At 44.5% G+C, this 25,052-nt stretch overlaps 1 protein-coding gene across 5 annotated transcripts in view; it reads left to right on the forward strand.

Annotated features, from left to right (window-relative positions):
- Positions 1–25,052, forward strand: part of LOC138746296 (protein arginine N-methyltransferase 8-like) — a 96,286-nt gene that overhangs the window by 7,318 nt on the left and 63,916 nt on the right. For 4 of the 5 annotated variants that reach the window (XR_011346848.1, XR_011346846.1, XR_011346847.1 and 1 more), the window contains exons 2-7: positions 1,140–1,356; positions 1,949–2,242; positions 8,568–8,723; positions 15,929–15,992; positions 23,966–24,108; positions 24,964–25,051. Coding sequence is in view for 2 of the 5 variants with exons in the window: in XM_069904519.1 (XP_069760620.1) it covers positions 1,210–1,356; positions 1,949–2,242; positions 8,568–8,723; positions 15,929–15,992; positions 23,966–24,108; positions 24,964–25,051 (892 nt within the window). In the remaining 3 variants the exon portion in view is untranslated. The remainder of the gene's footprint in view (positions 1–1,139; positions 1,357–1,948; positions 2,243–8,567; positions 8,724–15,928; positions 15,993–23,965; positions 24,109–24,963; position 25,052) is intronic. The other variant, XM_069904520.1, reaches the window with a different exon arrangement.

Genomic DNA, 25,052 nt, shown 5'->3' on the forward strand with positions numbered 1-25,052 from the left:
TCCTATTCCCATTTCCATTTGCCTTTTTAGGTGACAGTGGCGAAGATCTTCCATATCCTCGCAAATCTGGTAGTGAATTAACAAAAATTAATGCATCATGGTCATTTTCAAAAAATTAAGATTGAAAATTACCATAAAAGACTTTTAATACTGCGGGGTAACAAAAAGCAAATTTGTAATCCTTCCGCCACAATATTTATTTTGCCGAGTTAAATTCCCGATGTCGCCTAATAATTTCCTGACTCAAATCTGCATAGAAAATACTCTGTCATTTTGGACCACCATTGGAGTTTGCCTTTGTTGCGCCTTCTGCACCGTTAACCGTAATATCATTTCTCTGTCCTGGTATTTCAAACAACGAATTAAAACCGCCCGTGGCGGTTGTCCCTGTAATGTTTTCTTTCGTAACACTCTATGTGCCTGTTCCATTTCAAGGCCTTCTGAAAAAAACTCCTTGCCCAATACCTCGGGAATCCAGTTCTTTAAAAAATTTTTATTGGACCCTTCAATATCTTCTGGGAGACCCACAATTTTCACATTATTTCTCTGACTTTGATTTTCCAATGAATCAATTTTTTTCAAAAGTCTTTCTTCTGGATTCCCCAATCCACAAAGGAATCTTCCATTTTTCCATCTTTCCCTATTACGTTCAACTTGATTTCTACGTTCAAGAAAAGCTGTTTCAATTTTTAAAAAATTTTCTCGCACTGTATCCACTGATTTAATACACTTATTAACATAACCGCAGACATATCTTCAGACATAGTAGTTATTTTGGTTGTCACTTCCAAAAATCCTTGAGTCATTTGTTTAAACATATTGTCCATTTGATAAGCAATCCCTTCCAGGACTGTACACACAGACTCCATTCCAGATTCCAGTTCCACTTTTTGAGGCCTACCTTCTCTGGTCTCCACCTCCAATTGTTACTATAAGCTGCTCAGTAAAGGTAAGTCTTCTTCTTCCAGCATTGCCGGTCCCCTCCCAATGCGGCTGCGGGTCTGTACACCCGATAATGGCATCCCCCCCACAGCCCACATGCAGTTCAACAAGTCCCAGACCCTTGAAGCACCACGCATGCCTGGTAAGGCCAGGGACTGCACAGGTGTGACTTTCAACGCCATTCTGTGCGTCCCCAGCCCACCCAACAGCAGTCTGGACTCAAGAGTTCTTCTCTCAGCCGGGTCACCTGCGTGCCCAACGTCGCGGATGTGCAGTTCGGCACCAGCCGAACTCATCGTCAAACCGGCACCATCTCGTGGAGGCAAGATCGGTGCCGGCGTCATACTTAGCTGGGCAGGAGTCCTCTGCGCCTTGGAGGTTCCAAATGTCAGGTCCGTGGCTTCAATTGAACAGGTAGGCCTCAATTCTTCAGCACTTTTAAAAGGTAGTTTCTTCTGCAGTTGAGTTTTTTTTTTAATATTACTAGCCATTATAACCCACTAATGTTCCCAAAAGTAAAAATACAACTTTTAATCACTTTTATAAACTTTAAAAACAGGTGCTTAAAAAAACTAGCTGAGGAAGGGTGGGACCGCACGTCTGTTCTCTACACCATCTTGCCACACCCCCACCCAGTTCTGGGCTCTTCATCCTTGTTACTCTGCTCAGTTCACTGTTAGTAACCTGGCCTTCAACTGATTGAGCCACAGCTCTGGAGTTCTTTCCCTATCACCTCTATCCTTCTCTCTCCAAAATGTTCCCAAACCCTTATTTATCGCCATGACTTGATGTCATGGTTATAGCCCATTGAGTCCATGTAAGAGTAATTATGTTTCAACCAATGACCCCGATCAGGATTTTAAATATAAATGTGAGCCATTGTAGGTTCAAATTTTGGACAAATTAACAATGAATAATTTGCTGCAAGTTAGAGATTTGAATCATGTTTTGCTGTTTGATGACTGACTGATTCATTTCATGGAGCTTGGTTATTTTCTTAAAACAGGTGTCCAGTGACTCAGACCCACTGGCCATCACACAGCCAGATCATCCCATCCAAGCTATGCAGCAATCACAGTCACCAAAGCAAACAGTGGTCCGGACTCCAGTGCAGAAGGTGGCTCAGACACCGGTGCAGGCAGCGGGGCAAACGCAAGAGAGAGCAGCGCAGATGACAGTTCAGACTGTGGCTCAGACTGCTTCTTGGGGGAAAGACCAAGAAGCTAAAATTTTCACTCCAGATGAAATGACTTCAAGAGATTACTACTTTGATTCGTATGCACATTTCGGCATCCATGAGGTAAAGGTTTGTCTTTTGTGTGGACTGGGAAAAAACTTGTTTTTCTAAGCCTGATCAGTTTCAGTATTCAAATAGTTTACAATCCCTTCTGACCCCAGAAATTTAGCTTGGATATGAAAAATGAATAAAACAAATTCTGATGGATGAAATGTTTTTAAAATAGAGAGCAACCATTTAGGAATTGAAATATATAGGGAAAAAAGCTCAGTCTTTGCTGTTACCTTTCACATCTGACATTCGAAACATGCAGTCTTTGCAAAAATTATCAAGGTTAATCATATGACTGAAAATATTAATCACAAGTTGATCAGTTTTCATTATGCTTTTATACAGTAAAATACCAATATTTTTTGAACATTTGAATGAAAAATATTTGCATTATTAAATCCAATGCAATTAATAATTCTCATTATTCACATGCCTCAGAGAAGTGTGAAGACAGACACTGAGAAGGGAGAGAGTTAGGGAGTAAAGAGAGCTTCTGAGTGAGAGAGAGAATGTGCGTGTGCGTGTGTGTATAGAGAGAGAGAGTGCTAAGTCGAGAGAGACAGGATAAGCCCTTGTGCTTGAACTATGTCCATGAACTTGCTTGCTACCTGCACCCTCCTTCCCATTTCTTCACCCTGAGAGCAGAGCAAGGCAGGTGGGATGGGGAGGATCTAGGATTCACCAGAGGGAGAGGGGGAGAATTCAGAGATCTGGCAGCAGGGGTGGACTGGGTAATTCTGGGATCTGAATGGGCACTTCAGTGCGTCTGAGTCAAGATAAGCAATTGGATCAAGGCCCTTTAGAGAAGGAAGTCTATTCTTCCTTGGCCTGGGCCACATGCAACTCCAGGCACACCCCATGTGTTAAATGTTATGTCAAGCATGCCGCTCAAGTGTAGTGGTGTAACAATGTTGAACGAGATGGACCATTCAATGTTTATTGCATGCATTTCTGGTCACCCTGCCACAGGAAGTATACTCTTCTTAAAGGAACTTAGTAGGTCAAATAGTACCAGTAGGAGAAAAATAATGGTGACGATTTGAGCCAAAACTCATTGTTGAGTCTCTAGCAGATTGTGTTTAGCTTCAGATTCCAGCATGAGCAGCGTCTTCTGTGTGTCTCCTGTGGAGGCTTTAGAAAGGGTACAGAAGAGATTTACCAGGATGTTGCCTGGATGAGAGGATATGAGCTATGAGGAGAGGTTGGGCATACTTGAATTATTTTCTCTTGAGCTTTTGAAGTTGAGGGGAGACCTGAAAGAAGTTTATAAATTATAAGAGTTATTGATAGGGTAGAGAATCAGAATCTTTATTCTAGTGTAAAAATTAGGACAAGAGGGCACAACGGCAGAATTGAAGGGCGCCCATTTAAAACAGAGATGCGGAGGAATTTCTTAAACCAGAGTGGTGAACCTCTGGAATTTGCTACCATGGGCAGCTGTGGAGGCCAAGTCGTTGGATATATTTAAAGCAGAGGTTGATAGCTATCTGAATAGTCTGTTGGAAGAACTCAGTAGGTGAGTAGCATCCGTGAGAGAGAAAGAATTGTTGATGTTCCAGATGAACCCTTTGTCATCAGATTGGTTTTAATTATTTTCCTGGGAACAGAGGAAAGTGAAAGGGGACAATTGAGGGCTATAAAGTTATGAGGGGTCCAGGAAGATTAAATAAGAAGTAGCTGGTCATTTGGATGAGGGATCCATTCCCTGTAGGCAGAGAATGGAAAATGGTGGAAAGATTTGCAGAGAAGTCAGGGTAAGAATTTCCACTGCGGCTGGTGGTGGTTACTGCCTGAAGGAATGTGGATGGCAGAAACCCCCATTGGCAGCGAATGTGAGCTATGGGGCCAAGGACCCACTGCTAAATGATGTAATTAGATTGGCGAGATGTTTTTCAACTGGATGGATTGGCCTGATAAATTGTAAATTAACTATGATTCCATGATGTTTACAATATCTCATCAATTTCACAAATAATCATATTCCTAATAAACACTCAAAAAACATTCACCTTTCCTTCGTTACCCCAAATAAACAGCTAACCTTCCTGATAGGCTCTATCAATAACTCTAAAGCTGCAGAGTGAGGAACGAATGGCTTTATTGTACTTTAGATGTAGCTGGCCCGATTCCAAGTGCTCAACTGAGGACAGGGAGAGGGAGGTCGACCTTTAATCCAGGGTCACAAGGGGAAGAGTTACAAGGGAGCAATTCACCAGTGAGGGACGGGCCAGCTATCCATCAGCAGTTACATATTTGTATTCCCACATTCACCCCCTCTTTTAAAACAAAATCCCTGCCGGGTTAAAAGTCCTAGAGGTCAGGTGGTCCCCTTTGCCTCTGTGACCAGTGCAGTTCTGTCGGTGGTGTACTGGTTGGCTCCATTGCCAATTGTGTGTCCTCAGGCTGGGAAGGGAGGGCTGGCTCCATCAGAGGTCGGGCTTGGCTGTATGTGGGGACAGTTGTGGTGGACAGAGCAGCTGGAGCATGGTCCAGGGTGTATGGCGTGGTGGGTGGGGGTGGGTCGATGGGGGCAGTATGGGTGTAAGTAGGACCCTGGTTGAAGGGGGTGGGGAGTGGGCAGGGGTCTCCAGCACTTGCCAGGTCCTGGACAGGGACCGTGTCCTCATGGCCATCCAGGTAAATCATGTAGGCAATATGAGGGTTGGCATTGCACTTCTTCAACCAATGGGTCAGACTTGTGACCCCTTGCATGTTTCTGCAGGAGGATGGGTCCCAGGGATGAGAGCCAGTGTGGTTCTGGTCGCCGATTTCCTGAGGAAGGAAAATGCATGTTTGTGTGGAGTTGTGTTGGTAGCGGTGCATAACAGATCAGATGGCATGGAGTGCTTCCAGCAGGACTTCCTGCCAATGGGACACTGCAGCCTTTTGATTTAAGAGCCAGGTGGATGGATTGGCCTGATATATTGTAAATTCACTATGATTCCATGATGTTCACAATATCTCCCTCTCTCTACCTCACTTCCTCCGGGGATTGTAACTGGTCGTCCTACTAGTGGCAATGCCTCTAGCCAACAGATACTGCCGCAGTTTGTCACTCATAAGAGAGGACTCCCGATCACTGGATGTAATTCAGGTACCTGAAGAGGGTAAATATGATACGGAGCACCTTTATGATGGTGGCTGAGGTCAAGTTGGGACAGGGGATGGCAAAAGGGAACCTGGAGTACTCGTCATTGACGTTCAGGAAGTATACCTTCCTGTTGGACAAGGCTAGGGCATGTGCCTTTATGAGGTGTGACTTGTCAGGCTGGAAGAACTGTGGTTTGCATTCCACACAGGCCCGACAGTGTCTGGTCAACGACCTGACATCCTCAGTGGAGTAAGGAAGGTTCCAGGTTTTCACGAAGGAACAATCTCATGACTCCAAGGTGGCAAAGGTCATCGTGGAAGGACTGGAGGCAGCCAAGTTGCGCACTGGTGCACATCCCCTGGGATAGGGCATTGGGTGGGTGGGGGGAGGGGGGGTCGTTGCGCTTGCCCAACTGGTGCAGGATATCGTCGTTGTAGGTGGAGAGCTCGATTCTCCACCTCATAATTTTGCCATTTTTGATCAGACCCCACAATTTGGTATTGAACATGAACGCAATGGCTAGTTGGTCCGTTAGCAGGGTAAATCTCTTCCCAGCCAGGTAATGAGACCACTGGCTTACCGCCTCAACGATGGCCTGCGCCTCCTTCTCAACAGAATGCCGTGTCTCAGGACCGTGAAGGGTATGGGGAAAAAAAAGTTCCTAGCCTGCCTGCCTGGTTTAGAGTAGCAGCCAGCGTGAAGTCGGAGGCATCAGTTTCCACCTAAAATGGGATGGATTCTTCCACGGCATGCACCGTTGCTTTGGTGATGTCTTCTTTGATCTGAGTGAAGGCTGCCCGGGCTTCTTCTGACAAGGGAAAGTTGTGGATCTTACCGGGAGTAAATTTTATCAGCATAATTGGGCACTCATTGGGCATAATAGGAAAAGAACCCTGTGGTGAAACCACTGCTCTACATATTTGTTTTATATATAAATTACATGACCTTTCCTGGTTGATCCTACTCTCACTGGCTGGCTTGTGACTCCTCTCCTTTCTTCCCCTCAAAGCTGTCATGCCAGAAGCCTGCCCCCAGTTCGAGACTGGGTCAGGGTGAGCAACCAAGACAGGGATCCTGTCTATCTCCTTGCAAATAAAAGCCTTCAGTTTCAGTTACTTCATTCTTTGTACAATTGATCATGTATCAAACTCCAGGCACCTTTTCAGCACCTTGAGATTGTGCAGGATTGGGAGTTCCATCAAGGGACACATGCGGTCGCGGGGCAATGACACCACGTGCCACACATCCGAGAAGGGCCAGGCGAATTGTGCTAAATGCACACTTGTCCTCGTTGTAGATCAGATTGAGGGGGTAAAGTTTGCGTTGTGGTCCTGCTGGTCGTGGCCACAGATGGTGACATTATCTAGGTAGGGGAACATGGCTGCCAGTTTGTGCTTGTCCACCATCCAATCCATTTCCCTCTGAAAAATGGAGACACCATTGGTGACTCTGTAGGGTACTCAGAGGAAGTGGTAGAGCCTGCCATCTGCTTCAAATGCGATATACTGGTGGCTGGGCATAGGGGAAGATGGTGGTACTTCGACTTTAGACCATTGGTGGAGAACACCCTGTACCGTCCGATCTTGTTGTCAGCGATCTGGGGAATAAGGTATGTGTCCAGCTGCGTGAAGCGGTTGATTGTTTGGTTACATTTGATCACCATAAAGGGTTTACTTCTGCCCCTGATGACCACGACTTGAGCTTTCCATGGGCTGGAGCTGGGCGCTATGACCCCCTCCGCCAAGAGTCACTGCATCTCAGTCTTTATGGATGCCCTGTCCTCAGCACTGTAGTGTCTGCTTTTACTTGCTATGTGCTCCATGATGTTTACAGTATGTACTATGTACTTACAGTCCAGGGTCAGGTTCTCAAACAGCGATGGTGGAGAGACCTCAGGAGGTGGCTGGCTGCAGGGGGTCTGTGAACTGGGAGTTGTATTTAGTGATGGGTGGTTGGGCCCACCTCCCCCCCCCCCCCCATCCTGGGCCTCCTGAACATCATAATGACACTCCTGAACTGGCTTTGGAAGTCCAGCCCCAGAAGGATCGATGTACAGAACTGAGGCATTAACAGTATATAGAAATTGTCATAATATTTACTAGGCACTGTTAATGATGCAATACAATACCTGCAGATCTTGGTAGATTGGTCCTTTGGGGCCATTGATGGTCTGACAGGGAGAGAGAGTTTGTTAGCAGTGTCCGGGTGGATGAAGCTTTCAGTGTTTCCACTGTCGAACAAGCAGTTAGTTAGTTTCCCATTTACCTCAATCTCCATCATCGAGTGGGTGATCAAGTGAGGGCTGCCCTGATCCAAGATGATGGTCGCTAGTACTGGGTTGTCATCACTGTCAGAAAGGGAGCTGGTTTGGTAAGAAGGCAGCCCCCATGTTGACCACAAGGTGGCACCAGGAGAAGTGGATGAAGAAGGCATAAGTGGCGTCGTCCACGATGGTGGAAGTGGAGTTGGGTAAGATGGCAGGGAGAGGGAAGTCAACTTTTATTCCAGGGTCACAAGGTGGGGAGTTACAGTGGGGGACGGGCCAGCTATCCATCGGCAGGTACATATTCATCACCACACTTCCCTCAAAGCCTAAGGTAAACATCAATTTCTCTCCTAATAAACATCCATCCTCCCTGTTACTGATACTCAGCTGCCCCTCACACACTGACCAGTAAATATCTGTCTTTTGCCATTGTTTCCCACCCCTTCACCCAGACCAGGATTTACATTTGTGAAATCTTCTATTATGATAATATTTGCACCATTTCCTTCACTCAGTTATATTTATTTTGATTGGCAGACTGTACAACATTTGGAAGATTTAATGAATAATTTATTCTGAGGAACACCTTCTTCCCACGGGCAGTGAGAATGCTGAACAACCAAAGGAACTGCTCACATTAACCATCTGAGATTCTGATATGTACAAAACAATGTTCATTTATTTATTTGTATGGATTAAATACTTGTCCTGCATATGTATTGTTTGTCTGCATGTGTGTTATGTCTGATTGTGAGTCTGTGTGTTTTGTTCTGAGGACCGGAGAACCCTGATGGGTCAGATTGTACTTGTACAATCAAATGCCAATAATGGTGATGATTGGCTGTTACCTGGGATAGGTCCTTTTACCTACCAGCTACAGCACTGTCATAAAACTGACCAATCAGAACCTCTCCCTGGGCTCACTGGCTTCAACTGAAAAAGACTCGCTATGTTAACTGGCTGTCTGTGTTTGATGCCAGGAAATGTTAAAGGATGAAATTCGAACGTTGACATACAGAAATTCCATCTACCACAACAAACATGTGTTCAAGGGCAAGACTGTTCTGGATGTGGGAAGTGGAACAGGGATACTAGCGATGTTTGCAGCCAAAGCAGGAGCGAAGAAAGTGTTTGGGGTGAGTTCTTGTGATTGTTCGTACAGGTTCTCTATTTGTTCATGCACTCTCTCTGCCAGTGTGAGGGAGTGCTGCACCCACTGGATTGTGATCTGCTCCTCCTGTTTATTGGGGATTGTGCAGGTGGGTGAGAATTTAGTCAGTCTTGATTCTGCTACAGTTGAACAGTCTTAGTATTGAAGACCTGAGCTGTGGAACCAGATGTACCACCGACCAGGCCATTCCAGAGAACTCGCATCTATCTGACAATGTAGAAAATTTACCACGTTCACAAACAATGCAAATCCCATGTTACTTACCAAGCAATCTACTCATTAGCTAAGTGATAGAGGTTGTTGGTCATGGTGCTAATGACACCCACCTTGAGGTGTTCCAGATCTCATCATAGCCTTGATCCAAGTGTCAACCAAAGACCAAATTGCAGAGGTGAAGTGAGAATGCCCTCAGTAATAAGATCATGCCTGACTAACTGTGGCATCAAGGACTCATTGAAGTCAATAAACGGGAAAAACTCTCTGGAGACACAAGAGGCTGCGGGCAGGATTGAACAAATGTTTATTCCATGCAGCTAAGTGAAATGCAGGCATAGTTTGGACCTATTTGTGTGCCTTTGATTGATAGGAAGTGAGAAACATTAAAGGAGAAGTTGGTCAGGGTGAGAAACATAGAAAATAGATGCAGGAGTAGGCCATTTGGCCCTTCAAGCCTACACCGCCATTCAATACGATCATGATTGATCAGGACCCAGTTCCTGCCTTCTCCCCATAACCCCTGATCCCCTTAGCCACAAGGGCCAAATCTAACCTACTCTTAAATATTGACAAGAAACTGGCCTTAACTACTTCCTGTGGCAAAGATTTCCACAGATGTACTACTCTCTGAGAGAAGAAATTTTTCCTCATATCAGTCCTAAAAAACTTCCCCCAATCCTTCAACTGTGACCCCTGGTTGTAGTTTTCCCAGCATTGGAAACAACCTTCCTGCATCTAGTCTGTTTAAACCCTTAAGAATTTTATGTTTCTATAAGATTCCCCCCTTAATCTTCTAAATTCCAGAGAATACAAGCCTAGTCTATCCAACATTTCTTCATGTGCTAGTCCTTCCATCCCTGGTATCAGTCTCTGCACTCCCTCCATGGCGAGGATTCCTTTCTCAGATAAGGAGACCAAAACTGCACTCAGTACTCCAGATGTGGTCTCACTAAGGCCCTGTATAGCAGCAGCAGGATCTCTGTACTCCTGTACTCAAATCCTCTTACTATGAATGCCAACATACCATTTGCTTTCCTCACTTCCTGCTGCACCTGCACACCCACTTTCAATGACTAATGTACAGCAACACCCAAGTCTCTCTGCATCTCCCCTTTTGCTAAACAGATACCATTTAGATAATAGTCCTCTTTCCTATTCTTACCTCCAAAGTGGATAACTTCACATTTATCCACATTATATTGCATCTGCCACGTCTTGGGCCACTCGCTTAACTTGTCCAAATCACTCTGCACCCTCCTAGCATCCTCTACACAGGTCACCCCGCTACCCAACTTCATGCTGTCTGAAAATTTTGAGATATTGCTATCTATTCCCACATCTAAGTCGTTGATATATATTTTGAACAACTGTGGCCCCAGCAAAGAGCCCTGCGGTACCCCACTAGTGATTGGCTGCCATTCTGAAAAGAACCCATTTATTCCTACTCTTTGCTTCCTGTCCATCAACCAATTCTCTATCCACCTTAATTCCATACCTTCTATACTGTGCTTTTCAAGTTTGTACGCTAGTATTCTGTGCGGAACCTTATTAGATGCCTTACTAAAGTTCAGATATATCACATCCACTGTACTGGTTACATCCTCAAAGAACTCTATTAGATTAATCAGACATGATTTTCCCTTCACAAAACCATGCTGACTCCTTCTGATGATACCACTACTTTCCAAATGTATTGCAATTGCATCTTTAATAACTGATTATAGCACCTTCCCTACTACCGATGTCAGGCTAACTGGTTTGCAGTTACCCGGTTTCTCTCTCCCTCCCTTCTTAAAGAGTGGAATTACATTGGCCACCCTCCAATCCTCAGGAACTAATCCAGTATCTAAGGAGGTTTGAAAAATTATCACTAATGCATCCACTATTTCCTGGTCTACTTCCTTCAGCATTTTTGGATGCAGACCATCTGGCCCTGGGGATTTATCCGCCTTTAATCCCTGCAATTTAACTAATACAACCTCTCGACACAGTTATTTCCTTTATTCCCTCCCTCACATTAGATCTCCGATCCTCAACAATTTCCAAAGATTAGTTATGTCTTCCTTGGTGAAGACAGAACTAAAGTAGTCATTCAAACAGTCTGCCATACCCTTGTGCCCCATGATTATCTCACCCGTTACTGTCTGCAACGGACCCACATTTGTCTTAACTAACCTCTTTCTCTTAACGTATCTATAAAAGCTTTTACAGTCATTTTTTATGTTCCCTGCCAGCTTCCTCTCATAATCCCTTTTACCTTTCCTAATTAATCCTTTTGTCCTCCTCTGCAGAACTCTGAATTCCCCTCAATCATCAGGAATATTTTTGTTTGACTAATTTATATGCTGCTTTTTTGGATTTGATACTCTCTCTAATTTCCCTTGTTAGCCATGGATGTGCTACCCTCCTTAATTTATTCTTTTTACAAACTGGGATGTATATTTGTTGTACTTGCTCCAAGCTATCCCTAAACAATTATCATTGCATTTCTGCCGTTAGTCCTTTAAGTACCATTTGCCAATCTATTTTAGCCAGTTCACATCTCATACCATCAGAGTTACCCTTCATCAAGTTCAGAATCTTTGTATCTGAATCAACTCTGTCACATTCTAATCTAATGAAGAATTCCACCATATTGTGGTCACTCTTGCCCAAGGGGTTCCTCATAAGAAGATTGTTAATTAACCCTTCTTCATTACTCAATACCCAGTCTAGAATGGCTTGTTCCCTTGTCAGTTCCTTGACATGCTGATTTAGAAAACAGAAAACTAAGAAATCCTCTTACTCTTTATCCTTACCAATTTGGTTCACACAATCTACATGTAGATTAAAGTTACCCGTTATAACTGCTGTCCCTTTGTTGCACGCATTACCAATTTCCTTCCTAATACCATCCCTAACCTCACTGCTACTGTTAGGTGGCCTGTACACAACTCCCACTAGCATCTTCTGCCCCCTCATGTTTTGCAGCTCTACCCACATTGATTCCACATTCTCCAAGCTAATGTCCTTCCTTTCTGTCACATTCACCTCTTCCCGAACCAACAATGCTACTCCACCTCCTTTTCCATTCCGTCTATCCCTCCTGAATGTCGAGTTACCCTGAATGTTGAGCTCCCAGTGACGGTCTCCCTGAAGCCATGTCTCTGTGATCCCAACTATATCATAGTCATTAATAGCTATCTCCACATTCAATTCATCCACTTTATTATGAATGCTCCTTGCATTCTTACTTTAGCCATTCTTATCCCTTTTACTATTATGTAAATAAGTATCTCTTTTTGATTTTTGCCCTGGTCTTACCTGCCTGTCACTATTGCTTTTCACCTTGCTATCTTTTGCTTCTGTCCTCATTTTACACCCCTCTGACTTCCTGGACTGGTTACCATCCCTCTGCCACATTAGTTTAAACCTTCCCCAACAGCGTTAGCAAACAAACCCCCAAGGACATTGGTTCCGGCCCTGCTCAGATGCAGACCGTCCTGTTTGTACCAGACCCTTCTGCCCCAGATTCTTACTCTGACTAGCTCGTGGCACCGATAACAATCCAGAGATTATTACCTTTGAGATCCTACTCCTTAATTTATTTCCTAAATCCCTAAATTCGTCATGCAGGACCTCATCCCTTTTTTTTCCCCAATATCGTTGGTACCGATATAGACCATGACAGCTGGTTTTTCACCCTCCCCTTCCAGAATGTGCTCTAACCGCTCTGAGACATCCCTGACCCTTGGACCCAGAAGACAACATACCCTTACAATTGAATCCCCCTATGACTATTGCCCTACCACTCTTTTTCCTGTCCTCTCTCATAGCAGAGCCACTCACGGTGCCATGAGCCACACTATTTAAATTAAACACTTGCCTCTGGCATCTCCCCAAAACTTTCCACTACTCATCTTAAACAAATGCCCTCTGGTATTTGCTATTGTCATCCCAGGAAAAAAGGTGCTGGCTGTCCATCCTATCTATTCCCTTCATAATCTTATATATCTCTCTAAAGTAATGTAATGTGTGTGTAAATTTAAGAAAAATTCTTTGGTTCACAGTTCAATCTCACTTCTTATTCTTCCAAGTTCTTGGTTGCAGGCAATTCTTAGACTGTGCACAGAACTTAACATGTATATGGTTCACCAGGCTTTGGTGCTCGAAAGGTAAATGTTTATCGCTCAGCAAAGTTCTTGGTAGGTTTGCAGAGAGAGATTTGTTGTTCCAGGATTTTTCCACAACTGAGGAACCACCATAAGTCACCTATGTCTTGCTGATGAAACCACGATTTTCCAGATGATAATCTCTTTCTTTCAGGCTAACACAGAGTTCCTTTCTGTTCCACTTATTCCAAGAGAAACATCAGACAGATATCACTTCCAGCCATCTGCCACTCTGGAGTTACTGTTTCAGTTCCAACCAGCTTCTCCTGTTTATTTCAACTGTGACTTTCTCTCTCCATTTCAGATTCCAACTGCCAGCCACATGTCCTTCTATCTCTCTCTCTCTCTCTCTCTATCACTTGCAAAACCCCCTCCTTCTCCAGCAAACAATAGGAGTCGGTCTTCTGCTCCCATTTGTTGTTTTTTAGGTAAACAAACCTCTCAATGACCTTTGAGTAAGCACTTTGCAGAAAGGTCAGAAGTCTTGTAAAAATGTTCAACACAGACAACCTGTCCGCAGTCCATTTCATGACATCATTTCTATTACCACCTGCTTGTGAAATGAGCATAGCATTCTCGATAGTTTCTGTAAAGTCACTGAATATGAATTCTTCAGTATTTCAAATAAGATGTGTTTTAAAATGTGTGTTGTATGTATGTAACCTACTCTAATTTTATCAATTTATCTCCCAAATATTCCATCACACTACACTGCAGGCAAACAATTCAGAATCCAAGCAGCCAAGTTCCATGGATCCAGATACATCATATCCACCACCTTCCCTCCATCAATTTCCTTTGTTGCTTCCTCAAAAAACTTGTTTCAACTATTCTCTTGCACTTTGTCCCTGTTTGATTCCATTTGCCCCTGGCCTGTTTGCTCCTGCCTCTGTTTGAGGTGTGGACTCTTGCCTGAATTGGAGGTGAGGCCGAGGACAGATTAACCATGATCATCCTGAATGGCCTTCTCTTGCACCTATTTTCTTCTGTTCTTCCTCTCAATTACTGTATTTGACGATTTCCACACAGTGCCAACCTTTACTCCCCAAGTTACTGTGCACATTCCTCTTTGGATATATCCATGGTTGCTGCACACCACCCCCCCTTTTTTTTCCACGACACATACCTGTAACAGATGTCCCGTATTTTCATCCTAGATTTTCTGCACACTTCTCATTTTAACAATGGTCATGATGTCACATTGTACTGATACACCAAATTTCTTACTTGCTTCAGCCACTCAGGTAACTAAGATACATTAAAAATAATATTACTTTAAATGACCACAATGTACCATGAGACAGAATAAGGGATAATAAATCTAAGAGGATATATACAAAAGTATTAATGTGATTGCAAAAAAAATGGAAGTTCATTTGTGAAGGGACATCTTTTGGTGGTCCCAGAGTAGTTTAGGGTTAGGAAAGTTTATGGAAGTTCAAGAGCCTGATAACTGTTGTATGTAAACTGTACTTGAACATAAGACCCTAAAATGTAGGAGCAAAATTAGGCAATTCAGCCCATCGTGTCTGCTCCATTACTCAAATCATGGCTGAAGTATTTTTTCGCTCAGCCCCATTGTCCCTGTAACCCTTAACACCCTTACTAATCAATAACCTTTTAAGTTAGAAGCTCCTGTAGCTCTAAAAGACAATGGCCCATCTTTACTGGGTGCCCAAGGATGCTCCTTTTATCTAATACATGCACCCTGCACTTCATTTCCTCCTTGGTCAATCACTATTCTCTCTGCTTCTCTTTTTTCCAGCAGCCAGATCCAATGTATAAAAGCTGGTCTGAACTCTTCCAATCCATTGTTTCTCTTTGGGTATTACATCCTTCTCCATGTGATAGCTCCATATTCATTCCTGCTATGTTTCCATGATCTTACATTTGTTTTGACTCAATGAAGAATGTCCTCGGGGCATTCAGAGTTGTAAGCAACAGATCAAGTGATTTATTACGGAATAAATTCTAATCAATTGTAGTGAAATGTAACTGGAGTTGTGGAGGTTGCAGAATTTAAAAGGATTAAATAATTTCCAGATGGGGGTGAAACAAAATCCACTCAGCATGGCCTTTGAAACAATGAATTGGGGATGACATTAAGTAACTGGATGTGAGTAACTTGGAGTTGTGGCAGTAGGGGTTTTCAGACTGCAGGCATGTAACTGCATAATCAAGGAATTTTGCCGCTACATGGGCAGTCTAAAAGGAATGTGCAGGAATTTTGAGGCAATTCCTGCTCCACGATTTATCCTGTAGGACCCCTAAACCTTTTGCAGGAAGCCTGCAGTGTAAATCGTACCAGAAAAATTCGTTGATGGTCATCCACTTGATTGCATGTCCAACCCACAGAATTGTAGCATTCATGTACTTGCAATCTATAAACTACCACATGGGCAGTCATGATGTTAATTTTTTCAGCAAATTTTTTTTCTCCAAACTTTGCAGTCTGAAAAAACATTAGTATTTCTTTCCTTCTGAGTCTGTCCTTTTACTGCCTCCTTACATGTGTCCAATGCAGCAGGAACTTGGCTGTAGACGTTTGTTTTTACTCAATCTCATGCAAATTTGCAGACATTGGAACTGATGGTGCTGTATCTATGTTGCATTTCTTGCCAAACCATTAGCCTTTTCCACTGGCAAATTCCTCCTTGTGGAAGTTGACCCGTTATTACTGAAGTGAACTGGGGGTGCTCAGTGATCACGGACTTTAGCCAATCAGGAGGGTTATTTTAAAATTATGTATTTGGCTGGACTGTGCTCAGAGATTAAGGCCTATCCTTTCTCTTTTATGCTTCAGATTGAATGTTCCAGCATCTCTAATTATTCTGAGAAGATCATCAAAGCAAACCACTTGGATAATAGTAAGGAACTTGCTTGCCTAGAAATTGGACCCATTTGCAGTGTATGTCCTGTCCATTGTGAAATTGGACCAGGCATTTCCTAACAATACCTCTCCAATGTAATGGACATCTATCAGAACGTAGAAGGCTGAGAGGGGATTTGATAGAGGTCTTTAAGATAATGAGAAGGATAGATAGAGTTGATGTGGAAAGGCTTTTCCCATTGAGAGTAGGAGAAATGGATACAAGAGGTCATGGGTTGAGAGTTGACATGTAAAAGTTTAGGAGTAACATGAGGGGGAACTTCTTTACTCAGAGAGTGGTTACTATGTGGAATGGGCTTCCGGGAAAGGTGGCGGAGCCAGGGACAATTTGGTCATTTAAGAAAGAGTTGGATAAGTATATGGATGGGAGGGGGATGGAGGGATATGGGCTGAGTGCTGGTAAGTGGGATTAGAGGAGGGTACTTGGATCAGTGCGGACTAGAAGGAACTTGCTTGCCTAGAAATTGGACCCATTTGCAGTGTATGTCCTGTCCATTGTGAAATTGGACCAGGCATTTCCTAACAATACCTCTCCAATGTAATGGACATCTATCAGAACGTAGAAGGCTGAGAGGGGATTTGATAGAGGTCTTTAAGATAATGAGAGGGACGTTTCCGTGGTGTAATTGTTATATGGTTATATGTTATATGCATACGTCACAGAATGCCACAGCACAGAAACAGGCCCTTTCAGCCCTTCTAGTCTGTGCCAAACCTTTTTTTTTTTTTTACCTAGCCCCACTGACCTGCACACAGTCCACATACATCCAAATCTCATTTCTGACTTGCAGCAGAAACTGGAAAGAGTCTGCATCCTACAATCATTGCTTAACATTCTCAGTGAAACAAAAAGGAAAGACCACGGCAGTTTGATGGAGGCGTCAAAGGAACACTGATGAGGTGATGTGAGCTTTTAATGCTTTGCATTCTCCACATATAATCCCTGGGTTTCAAAGTGCTCACTGCATCAGCGAATGGCACTGATACACAATGTGATCACGTACAGAGTCAAGATCACAATCTCTCGAGGCACAGTGAGCTCTGAGCCTGTGATTGTGGATATGTACAGTTTGTGGCTCAACACTCATTGCACTTGGGGCAGTGCCATTCATCACAAATAATCACAAGGTTGGGCAAATTTGCCTTTAGAAAATCAAGTATATGGTGAGTTTTGAAGCAAGTTAAGTTTAAAAATGATCCACATATTCAGTGGCATATCTAGGTAAAATAGTGCCTATGGCAAACACTGAAATTACTCCCTCTCTCCCCCCCCCCCATTTATTTAAAAAAAAAAGGCATATAAAGTTGACAGTTGGCCAGTTTTCACGTATAATCTTGCTAGTTTTGAAAATCAGCCATGTGTGTATTTGGTACTTTCTCAGAGGTCATGAATTCCCATTCCCTAAATCAGCACCGGTCCTCATTGTAACAGGAGGCATTTCATGTCAGGCTTCCACCTTGAGGCCAGCTCCTGGATGGAAAACTAAGAACTTACTTTCAGTCAGCAGATCATTGTCCCATTCATATCCAGAGGCACCTCGTAGGGCCATCTGAAACCAATGGAGGGAGGTGACAGGTGCAGTAGCGCCACCTGTCATAAATACACAGCAGACCAGAACAATTCCTGCTGCGTGGGGGATTATGGAAAGGGAAGACTGCCATTGTTCTGCCATGTTTTGAGCCACAAGAGAGCAGCCCCGAAGGCTGAAGTGGCCCGTTGTGGCTCTCACAGCCTGCATCGGCTGCTCCCGCTGACAGCCCCCACTGCCCTGAGGGTTCTCAACGGTCCATGCCTTCAGTTCCCGCTGCCCTGACAGTCCCCTCTGCCCCGAAGGCTCACAACGGCCCCCTCTGCTCCAATGGTCCTTGCTGACAGCTTTCTCTGCCCCGATGACCCCCGCTGCCCCAACGGCCCTGCCTTGGAGGGAGAGAGGTGAGTGAGGAGATGGGTTGCGGCTGACGGCATCATTAGTCCTCCCCTAACCACTCGATTGTAGCATTTAGGTCAGGCAGTGGAGCGCAGCATTCTGCCGATTATCCTTCCCCAAAAAGGATTAGAATTGGCGCCTCGGTGCCGGCCACGGCGCATTCAGAAAGGTTCGTCTTTAACTTTAAGAGCAATTAACCTCTGCCTTTACAAACGAGTGTTTGGTCTACCTGAAAGTGCCGAGGGTTAGAAGTGGGACGGGCCAAAGGTTTTTAACGGGGAGAAGCAGTCTCTCTCACTATTTCCCTCCCTTCCCAAAGCCTCTGCACCTGCCACGTGATGAGACTCATTTGCTTTATTTGAGAAACTAGCGTGTTGACTATACAGTATATTGACGTGCAACCACTCCAGAACCAGGCACAGGAGCGCACTGTCTGGAGAATTACAAACGCATTGCTGTCAACTCCCGTCACAACGGCAGTGACTGAATGGCATCCCTCCCACACCCAAGACCGGGCTGAACTGGCCTGACTGCAGAGCCGAGAAGGCTAGCCTGTACCTGAGCTTCCTTTCTCATCCCATATAACTGCCCGGCTTCAGTGGGGAACTGAACATGCACATGGGGGGTTGAGGTGAACTCTTGAATTCTCACAGCTGCAAATCACCACTTACTGCAATGAAAACTCCGACTCTCCCTTTGTTTTGCAAGAGTCTACTGCAGGCCACGATAACACAAGGGGTCTCGCGGTGAAGATAAATGTTGGGTAAGTCAGGCATGGTTTTTTTTACTGTTCCACGAACATAATCTCTTCCCTTGCACTTTGCGAGTTTCAAACATAAATGCTTCTGCCACTTCAGGGTGAAATAAAGTCTTACCTGCGATTGTTCAGAGGGTCACCACTGCCCCCTCAGAGGACTGGTTTGCCTAATAATAGCGCCAGCCCTGGGTACAGTGCTGCCAGAGCTCACTGGAACGGTGCTTTGGCACATCTCTGGGCCAGCATCTTATCGGGCCTCTTCCGGGCTTCTCTGGCACCTTGCACTATGTGGGATCAATGGGCAAAATGGCTGTCTTCCCCACAATCCCCCTTGCAACTGGAACTGCTGTGTGTTTCCCTGGTGCTGTCAGAGTAGTTCCAGCTATATGGGGGATTATGGAGAATGAAGACGGCCATTGATCTCGCATTGAATGAGGTGCCAAAATGGCCCGATGAGATTCTGGCTGGGAGTGGAGCTCAGGTGAACCTAGGCAGCACTGCATCCCTGCTATGGAGGTTCGTTGTTGGGCTAGGGACTTGGATATTGGGTGGATGAGGTGAGAACAGTGGTGCCCCCCTGCAAGTGATGCCCAGGGCATGTACCCTAGCTGCCATACCCTAGATATACCTAGGCAGATATCTCCCTCGACTCAAGAGTTTTTTCTGTCTGCAGCAGTTTTGGTTACCTTAAGGTTGCAATCTTTTGCCTGAAGGTAGGAACCTGTAGTGTCCATGGTATGGTCAGGTTTTAATGTATCGTCAGCATGGAACATATCAATGATTTCTTTTAAAGGCAAAGTTTTCCAATCTGATGGGTGCCCTGAATGGGCATTTGCACGAAATGCAACTGCATATAAGCCGCCAAATGAGTTCATACAATCAGCTGCTTGGTGGAATAAAAGCAATAATTTCAGGTTTTCAATTTTTTTTTACACTTGGTTGTTTGGAGAATTTTTTTTCCCTTACTAAATATTATAATTTATAATTTTTCAGTTCAAAACCAGAAATGTTAACAAAGAACTGGAGCAACAAGAATAATTATGTAGTGAAACCGGTATGTCTGCTGACGCTGTAATTCTAGTGCAATTCACAAAAGTGCTAAAGAAACTCAGCAGGTCATGCAGAATGCATAGGAAGTAAAGGATAACTAATGTTTCAGGACTGAGCCCTTCGTCAAGGTTTGGGTAAAAAGAAACCAGGTTATCTGAAACAAAAAGGTGAGGGGGCAGAAGAGAAAAATGCCAGGAAGTGAGAGAGGGGCACCTCTGCTCCTCTCTGAATGGAGAGTGAAGGGAAGAGGGTGGGGAGCTCAAGGAAAGGAGACAGGGATAAGGAAAGAGAGAGACTCAGAGGAGGAATATAATGGAAACTGGATGTCATTGTTAAGTCCAGGTGGAATATTAAGTGTTATTCCTCCAGTTTGCAGGTAGCATCAGTTTGACAATGCAATGCATGGACATATCAGTGTAGGAATGATGTGTGGAACTAAAATGGTCGGCCACTAGGATGTTCCTGTTATTGCAGTGGATGGAGCAAAGGTGGTCAATGAAATTATCTTCCAGTCTGTATATAGTCTCTCTGATATAGAGGAGGCCACAACGGGAGCACCAGATGCAGTAGATGACCCCTGTAGAATCACAAGTGAACTGTTGCTTCACTTGGAATGATTTTGGAACCCCAAATGTTGAGGGAGGAAATATGGGCACAAGTGCAGCATTTCTTGTGGACATAGGGGTAGGTAACAAGGGGGCTATTAGTGAGAAGGGATGAGTGTATGCAGGAATCCCAGAGGGAGCAGTCTCTGGGGAAGATGTCTAATGGTGGGATCAAATTGTAGATGGAGGAAACTGGGGAGGATAATGCATGCAGAAGCTGGTAGTGGAGTAACTGAGATCAAGGGAAATCCTGTCCTTGTGTCTACGGGCAGAGGGGAGCCGAGGCAAATGTGTCAGAAATAGAGGAGATGTGGATGAGGGCTGAGTTGATGTCGGTAGAGGGGAAGATACATTTCTTTGAAGAAGGGGGACGTCTCAGATGATCTGGAATGGAAGTCTTCATTCTGTGAGTAAAAGCAATGATGGCAGAGGAATTGAGAGAAAGGAACAGAATCCTTACAGGAGACAGGTTGAGGTAACTGTGGGAACTTGTAGGATTGTAAAAAATACCTGTAGAGTGTTTGTCTCCCAAGATGGAGATAGAGAGATTGAGAAAGGAGAGAGTGTTATTGTTCAGAATAGGTTCAAGAGAATCAAGACTGGACCCGTGTTATGAATAAACAGTGGTTTTTATTTACACACAGGAATTCACAAAAAGGGCAGACGCTGACAGACTATTGCACACAGGCATGGTATACTGAGAAATGAGGGTTTAACTTCTTCAGCACTCATCACCCACAGGCACGGTATACCGTGTAACTAATGAGTACATACACATGAACCTGATCTCTAATGTCTCTGTTGCTCAGAATCCAGGACGGGCCCATTGCATTCAGACCACTGGAGTTGCCAATGGCTCACAGCCTGGAGTTCAACAGTGGTCACAACTAACGAACACATACACAACAATAATACACAAATAACTATACATCAGGTACGAATAAATCATTACTGAACATTCTCAACATCCAATTGGAAATGTGAGGGTTAAACTCTATCTTTAGCAGGCACAGCACACTAACAAACAGTAAATTAATTACAATTAACAAATATATCAAATGAACCTGGTCTCCAGCATTGCCCATGCCTTGGGAATTGGAAGGTGTTGAAATGATGGAGGGCATGGGAAGTATCGCAGATGAAGGTAGGAAAGGACTGGATCGGGGGGACAAAATGGATTATACCAGTTCAGTGGGGAAAGAGCATGTGAATGCAATGGGTCTCGAGGGACAATCGGGTTTGTGGATCTCAGGTGGGAGATAGAACCAAACAGTGCAGGGTGAGGAAACAATGAAGATAGAAGCTGTGGGAAAGATGACCAGAAATTATAAGGTCAGTGATGGTGCGTGATATGGTGGTTTGATCTTTCTTGACGGATCCTGTTCAAGAGGAGGTGTCTGCGAGCTGTCAACTGGCCTTAGCAAGGCAGAGGTCAGTGTGCCAAACTGCAACAGCAAGTTAGGTAATGAGGTTGGAATTGGTGTGGAGAGCTGTACATTCCGAGAGGGTGAGATTAGACAAAATGATGGGAGTGATGAAGTTGAGACAGTTGATGTCTCAGCAGCAGTCAGAAATAGAAAGATCAAGAGCAGCTAAAAGGATAAAATGGGATGTCAAAGAGGAGGAAGGGTTAAGGTGGGAGAAGAGGTCTTCATTGGGAGGTGCCACTGATTGAAGAAGTAGGCATGGACACTGAGATGACAGAAGAGTTTAGCAATGTGCTGTGTGTGGAACTCGTTCAGGTGTGGGTGAAAGGGACGCCTGACTGAGGACACAATGGTTTATCTCAGAGAGGGGAATGTTGGAGGGGATAGTAAGATCTGGCAGGGTTCAATGGGATGGAGGGTGTCAGGGCAAGAGGGTGGGGGATCAGAGGGGGAGGTGGAGGGTTGGAAGGGTCAGTGGAGCTTGAAGATTGGGGGATCATGAGAGTTGGGGAAGAGGTGAAGGGTAAGGGGGTGGGGGAAAAAGTGGCTCAAAAGAGTTGAAGGGGAGGTGAGGAGTAGGGAGAGGTGAGAGGGAATAGGGAAGGATAAGGAGTATAGGTGGGGGAGAAGTGGCAGTGGGGTCCAGCAGTGGAGGCACCCAAGGTATCAGCCTGGAGAAGTCAGGGTGGGAACTGATGATGGGATCACTGAGGATGGGCAATTTGGGACTGGGGTGAGTAACTGCGTTGGTGTGATAGTACAGATTCTATCACCAATGTGTATATGTACAGATGGTCGTGTAGGATGACTGTGATTGGCTGAGAGCATAGCCACAGTTACTGGCAGGTCTTAAAGGATTGCTCCTAGCCAGACCAGGTCATTCTGGACAAGTCGACCTACATGTGATACACTCCAGTCTTTTAGATAATAAAAGGCTTGGTTTGGATCAACAAGGCTTTGGATCTTTCGATGCGCTCTACAGTTGGAAGTGCTGGTGTGATGTGAGTTGGCATTGTCAGAGACTCCAGCCCATAGGTGGCCGGGGTCAGGGTATGTAGCATCAAGGTGATTGGTTATAATTTGTTATGATGGTTAATTATAGTTAGAACATAGCAGTGGCAGAGTACAGCACAGGAACAGGCTCCTCTGCCAACATGTCTGCTGGCTATAATGCTGAATTAAACTGCCTGCCTGTAAATGGTCTACTTCCTTCCATTCCCTGCCTATACCTGTGTCTATCCAAATGCCTCTCAAACTTCGTAATTGGATCTGCATCCAGCTCTTTCCTGGCAACGTGTTCCAGTATCCACCATTCTCTATTTTACAAAAAATTTGCCTCATTAATATCATTTTAACTTTCCCCCTCCCACCTTAAATAGGTCTAGTATTTAATATCTCTACCCTGGGAAATCCACCTAGCAATGCCTTGAATTTTGTTAAACTTCCATTGGATTGCCCCTGAGCTTCATTGGCTGAGGGGTGCTTCGATCAAAGTTTTCAAAGCTTCATAGTGTGTTGGTAAAGATTTGAAGGAAAGCCATCTTAAAATTCCACCATCGGAATTTAAATTCAAATATTACAGCGCCAGTGATGTCTGTAAGGAGTCCGTATCCTCTCCCTGTGTCTGTGTGGATTTCATCTGGATGCTCTGGTTTGCTCCCAACCCTTCAAAAACTTATGGGAGTTGTAGGTTAATTAGGGTACTTGGGTGGTACAGGCTCATGGGCAGGAAGGGGCTGTTACTGTACTGAATGTCTAAATTAAAATCAAGTCATTAAATCTTTATTAGGTTGGAATTTGTGATGGTGGTTTTACAAAAAATATTGTGCAGGAAGGAAATCTGTCCTTTTTACCCTTCTAACTATGTGTGAGTCTGGACATTCTGATGCACATGCCTTTTGACTGTCTCCTCACTTCAGGGGCAATTAATGAAGGACATTGAATGCCACTGGTCCTCATTAACCCAAGGAGCTTGACAGCCTGGAAAGGGGCCTTTTGGCCCAACTCATCCAGGCCCTCCTTTGAAAGACCGTAAATAATTATTTTAATTGATCATAATCCTTTGCTGTTCATGTTCTTGTTATTATAAACTATGCTGCGAATTGCAAGCAATATAAACCTTTTGGTTAAGTGTAGCTATGCTGCCTTTCCAGTTACTGGGATGTTTATGGACTGTTTTACAGTCATTGTAATCTTTAATGGTAAAGTGGAGGAAGTGCAGCTGCCGGTGGACCAGGTGGACATCATAATCAGCGAGTGGATGGGTTACTGCCTCTTCTATGAATCAATGCTGAACACGGTGATCTTTGCACGGGACAAGTGGCTGGTAGGTTGCTCTTCCATTGTATGGGTGACAGGATAACTGGGCTGCTGACTGAATCATGCTTCACAACACCTGTAAAAGCCAAAGGATATCACTCATGTACTCATGTAATAGTTGATTGGTCCCATATAAAAGTCAACCCCCACTTTATTTATTTATTTTTTGGCCCAAAAATCTCATATTTCCATGTATCCCATGTAAACATTAACCCCACTAATTTTGGCCCTGACTGCCGGCCTTTCCGAGTTCCCAACTGCCCGACCATGGATCTTCACCTCAGCTGCCCTTCCACTGGAGCGCCCGACGCCTCAACCGTGGATCCTCGCCCCGGCCGACCGCCCACCAGAGCTCCCAAATCCCTGTCCTTGGACCTTCACCCCAGTGACCACCCACCAAAGCTCCCAACACCCCGACTGCAGATATTCTCCTCCGCTGCCCTTCCACTGGAGCTCCCGATGCGCCGACTGCAAGCCCTCGGCCGCCCACCCATTCGAATACCCGACGCCCCAAACACAGACTTACCACCCAGTCCTGGCCATCCTCTCCTGACGCCTTGAACAACGTAGGTATTTGTGTTCAAAAATAATCAATCCCTAAATTTGACCTGAAAATTTAGTTCCCAGAGTTTGACTATTACGTGAGTATTCAAGGTATCTTGTCCCAACAAAGCTCAACCTGTGGGTATATCAGGCTGGGAGTATTGGCACATCACTGCATTGTGTCTCAGGAAATAAAAGCTCCAAAGACAGGTGAACTACAAAGTGTGAGTGGCTGCTAGCTTGGTTCTGCAATGTTTATGCTGTTCAAAATGTGATATCTTTGTCAGGTGAATAAATGATGAAATAAATTCACCAACAGAAACCTGGAGGACTGATGTTCCCTGACCGAGCCACTTTGTATATCGTAGCCATTGAAGATCGTCAGTTCAAGGACTTCAAAATTCACTG

The sequence above is a fragment of the Narcine bancroftii genome, chromosome 11 (genome assembly GCF_036971445.1).
Source record: "Narcine bancroftii isolate sNarBan1 chromosome 11, sNarBan1.hap1, whole genome shotgun sequence".
In the NCBI taxonomy this organism is placed as follows: domain Eukaryota; kingdom Metazoa; phylum Chordata; class Chondrichthyes; order Torpediniformes; family Narcinidae; genus Narcine; species Narcine bancroftii.